This window comes from Plasmodium gallinaceum (genome assembly GCF_900005855.1).
Source record: "Plasmodium gallinaceum strain 8A genome assembly, contig: PGAL8A_v1_152, whole genome shotgun sequence".
Classification (NCBI taxonomy): Eukaryota; Apicomplexa; class Aconoidasida; order Haemosporida; family Plasmodiidae; genus Plasmodium; species Plasmodium gallinaceum.
The window spans coordinates 1011804-1016947 of record NW_021628316.1 but is presented as its reverse complement, the minus strand read 5'-3'; the positions used below and the strand labels follow the sequence as shown (position 1 = coordinate 1016947).

Sequence of the window (5144 nt, the reverse complement as noted above, 5' to 3'; positions counted from 1 at the left end):
TTTTTTATGGTTTAATTTTTATATTTGTTTCGATTTTTATGATTTTTTTTTTTTTTTTTTTTTTATTAAATAGATAATTAAAAAATACTTTTTTATATTATTAAACTTGAAAAAAATACATATAAATATTAAACAGTGAAATATTAAATATAAAATAAAAATATTAAGTAAAATGTGTATATAAATAAAATTTATTATTTAAACATATATACACACATACAGAGGTGAAACATTTTAAATATTACAGTTTGTAAATAAAAATTGAAAAATAAAAAATTGATAAGAAACAAATGAGTCCATGTATAAAATATGATTTTTGCAAAAGTAGTAAAAATAAGAAATGAAAAGTGTTTATAAAATATTTTTTTTATATTTTTTTTTTTCTGTTGTTCTATTATAATATTTTCTTAGTGTTTATCTAATTTCCTTTTGTCATTATTACGTCTTTTAGTGTTTTTAAAGGTAATATATAATGATTATACTAGATTAAAATAAAAGATTTAATAAAATACTAAGCAAAAACACATATATTGTAAATTTACTTTTTTTAAAATAATATATTACACATATACAAGGTACAATCTTCCTTCTTTAGAATAACTCTTTTTCTTTCATATACATAGCAAAGATAATATTATAAAAATTTTCTTTTAAGATTAAAATAAGTAAATAGTAATAGTTTCATTAAATAAAAATCTTATTTTTGGTACTGTTAATAATAAAAAAAAAAAAAAAAAAAAGGATACCCTTTTAATAATAAAAAATTAAATTTTATTTTCTAATACTTTTGATAAACCATATATACAATATAATTTTATTTCTCAAAAAAAATATAGAAAACGAAAAATGAAAAAAAAAAAAGTAATTTATTAATTATAATTTAAACTATATATAAAATAATAACAAATATTTAAAATATAATAAGTTATTAAATAAAATATATAGATAGTTAACTACTATAAAACATTACTATATATATTAAGACATTTTTTAAGATATATATTTTTGAACGTTTTAATTTAGGAAGTTAAAGTGTATCTTTTCATATATTAAAAAAAAAAAAAAAAAGAAGAAATTAATATATTTGTATGAAATTTATTGAAAGATAAAATTCTCATAAATGTTTGAATTATAACATTTTTATCAATTTATTTATCTAAAGACTTATTCCCTTTTAAACGAATAACCTTTATGTAAAAATTAAAAAAAAAATACACAATTAGAGAAAATAATAATAGATTGAAAGAAATGTTTTACACACATATTTTTCATAAAATAATTATAATATTCTCTCATAAATTTTTAAGAAATTGAATATTTTTATTATAAAGGATCTAATTATTTCGAGTTAGCTTTTCTTTCTTTTTTACAAATATGTTAGTTTTTATTTTATTTTTATAATTCATACTATACTATTTATAAGAAAATTAGTTTTTTTTTTTTTTTTTTGTATTTCACATTTTTCTTTATTACTATTTTTATAGATAAAAATTCAATAATATAATAAACAGATAAAATAAAAAAAAATTTTTTAATTAATAATTTAAAAAAAAAAAAAAAAATGAAAAAAAAAAACTATGTTTAATATAACAGCAACATTGTGTAGTAAAAAAAAATTTTTTTTTTTAAATTTTAATACACAAAGATAAATTACAATTTTTTAAAAATAGAATGAAAAAAATTATCTTTATTTTATTTTTAATTAGTGAGTTTTTTTTTTTTAGAATAAAAATAATACAAAAAATAAAAATAGAAAAAAATAAAATATTTTAGAAATAAAGTTTTAGAAAATTAAAATATCAAAAAGAAAAAAAAAAAAAAAATTCTTTTTTTCTTCAGTTGCTTCATAAAATAAATGAATGATGAGCTTATCTATTAAATATATAATAAAATATCGAAATATTTATTGTATATAATTGGTTGATGTATATCTATAAACAAAATATATAAATGTATTATACAATTTAACTTCAAATACAAAAATTTTACAGTTTTTGTATACCTTTGTTTTTTCTTTATTTTAAATATTAATAATTTATAATAGATGAACTAATCTTTTTAGTTAAAAATATTTCTATTATGCAAGTAACTATGAGATAAAGATTATTAAAATTATTGTATTTTTAATTTTTTATGTATATTTATATATATGTTTTTATATTTTTACTTATACAGTATGAATGAAAATGATAAATTAAAAAAAATTTTAGATGATAAAGAAGTGAATGATATTAAAGAGGAAGATACATATTTCGAAAAAAACATAAAAGAATACAAAAACATATCTAAAAAAAATTTTGAAATACTGAAATTTTTAAATAAACAAGAGTTGATATTATTAATTGATAAATTGAATAATGAAGACAAATTAAGCAAAATAATAGATGAAGAAATAAAAGATGATACTCTTGACATTCTTAAAAATGTTAATATTATTATTTATATTAGTTTATATAAATATATATATTTTCTTTATTTTATATTTATATATGTTATGTATTTAATATATTAAGACATTTATTACAATATAATGAGTTTTTTTGATTAAAATATGTATATATAATATTTTTATAGTTAATTAAATATACTTTTAATTTACTTATTTATGTAAATCAATTTTGAATTATGGTAATATTTTGATATCCATAATTTTAATTTTGTTTTATATATATATATATATATATATATTATTTAATTTTTTTTTTTATATAATAATTTTTTTTTTTTTTCTTTATGTATGTATATAGTATGAAAATGAACAATATGATACATTAAAATTAGATGAAAAAGATAAACCTGAAGAAGATGATAATGAAAATAATTATATAAAATTATGTAAGTTTATTCCATTAAGATTAACATATGAAGAACGACTTTATTTACGATTATTAGAAAGTGCATTAGAAGTAAGTGAGTACACAGACAAAATAGATGTAATACATAGTGGAAATAAAAGTAAGAAAATTATAAAAGAAATAAAAACGTTATGTTCTATATTATCTGGTTTAGTTATAGCGAATAATTATGAAAATGGACAAAAATTAATTCGTGATAGAGATTTTTTAAGCAATAGTAGCTTTTTTAGTTTTGTTTTTGAAATAGGAAGAAGATATAAAATTCTAAATCCAGACAGGATGAGAAGTAGTTATGGAAAATTAATGTACTTTTTAATGGATACAAGAAGAGAAGAAATATATGATTTATTATCATTTAATTGTGTATCACCTATAAAAACAATTTATGATTTACTAAAAGATAAAAAAAATGGATTTGATATTTTTCATGATAATTTAATTAAAACTGCTACTATGGAAATAAACGCAAAAGGAAGTAGAAGTGAAATACAAAAACAAATCAAACAAAAAGAAGAAGCAATAAAATATTTATCTAAGAAATATTCATGTAATAAAAATAATAAAAAAAGTATATTTAGAATAAACATACCAATTTTTAACATGCAAAATGCGGAAGGAGAAGATTCGAATAATTCAGAGTGTTTACAGTATTTAACCTCAGAAGAAATAGAAAGATGCTTATACAGTTTGTGTGATTATAATACACACATAAAGATGTTTTGTGAACCATGTGAAATAATGATAGATTATTTAAAAAATTATTATGATCCATATGAAAAAGATTCTGTATATTCCTTATCTATAGAAACAGGAAAACATGGAAGTAGGTTAACACATTCTCATAATAGACAATATATGTATGTATTACAAACCCTTCATCTGTGGAAAGAAATAGGAGAGCATATGTTTTTCTTATGGAGTTGTGCTGAGAGTGATATGCTTGATTTTAAAAATCCATACAGATTAATAGATACTGGTCAAGGATTAAATAGATTACAAAGTGGTCATAAAGTATTAAGTGTTATGAAGAAAATTTTGCATAACGTTCAGAAAAAACTAGGGGGATGGATTGGGTCAAGCATGATTCATATGGGAGATTCTAATATTCCTAACACTTTCATGTTTATTGATAAATACACACAAGTAAATTAAAAAAATATATTATAAAAAAATTAAGTATTTATATATACACGAAAAAAAAAAAAAAAAAAAAAAAAAAAATATTATTGACACAATATGTTTTTGTGTATATGAAAAATTTATAAATAATTTTGTATGATAAAGTTTTATATTTTTATATAAATTTTTGCATATATAAAATGGATAAAAAATTTACATAAATTTTTCATTTTACATGATTCATTTTTAAGGTCCCTAGAATATTAACACCAATAGTTTTATGTCTACAAAAAATAGATGAGTTATATAATTCTACTCCTGCAATGAAAAATTATATTAAAAGTGAATTTAATGGAGCTCATAATTTAAAGTAAAAAAAAGACAATAATAAAAGAAAAAGAAGAAAAAAAAAAAAAAAAAAAAAAAATTAAAAATATATGTACAAGGTTGTTGATAGTTAAAATATCTTTAATGTAACTTGTAATTGAATTAATATTATATAATTAATCTGTGCTTGTTAATTTCAAATATTTTTTATAAATATTTTTTTTCATTTATATTTTTCATATATTTTTACTTTTAATTTTTTTTTTTATACTTTTGAAGAATGATGATAACTTGTGATTTTTTTCGTCATGGTTTTGATGGTAGTGGTGGTGATAATTTCAATGAAGCTGGAAGTTGTATCGATGGACGATTAACATCAGCTTGGAATTGGTGTTCAAAAATTGAAAAGAAGAAATTTTTTCCTATATTTTTATTAACTGGTTTTGTTGGATTTGATGGATCTTTTTAAAATAATATTTATAAAAAAAAATTTTTTTTTCAACATTTTAACTTTTATCTCATTGTATCTTTTTAATATTTTCATATATTTTAAATATTATACCTTTTTATATTTATTTATTTCTTTTATGTTTTTCTTTTTTTGTATTTATATTTTATATATTCTTCTATATACATAAATATGTTTTATAAAATGTATTAAAAAAAATACTTGTGTATAAAAAATGAAAGTTTCTATCCGATTTGTATGTTCATGCTCATGTTCATTTTTTTTTTTTTTTTTTTTTTTTTTTTTTAATTTAAAAAAAAATTGTTTATATATTATAGAAATAAAAAAATAGAACTGATAGTAAAATATGAAAAAAAAAAAAAAAAAAAAAAAAA

At 16.9% G+C, this 5144-nt stretch overlaps 1 protein-coding gene across 1 annotated transcript; it reads left to right on the top strand.

Annotated features, from left to right (window-relative positions):
* Positions 1-2176: 2176 nt before the first annotated feature.
* PGAL8A_00524700 (conserved protein, unknown function) lies at positions 2177-4770 on the top strand (the record flags this gene model as incomplete). Its single annotated transcript, XM_028674083.1, has 4 exons — positions 2177-2425; positions 2748-3998; positions 4226-4344; positions 4581-4770. 4 exons carry the CDS (start codon positions 2177-2179, stop codon positions 4768-4770), a joined length of 1809 nt encoding a protein of 602 aa, XP_028530472.1.
* Between the last annotated feature and the right edge of the window lie 374 nt (positions 4771-5144).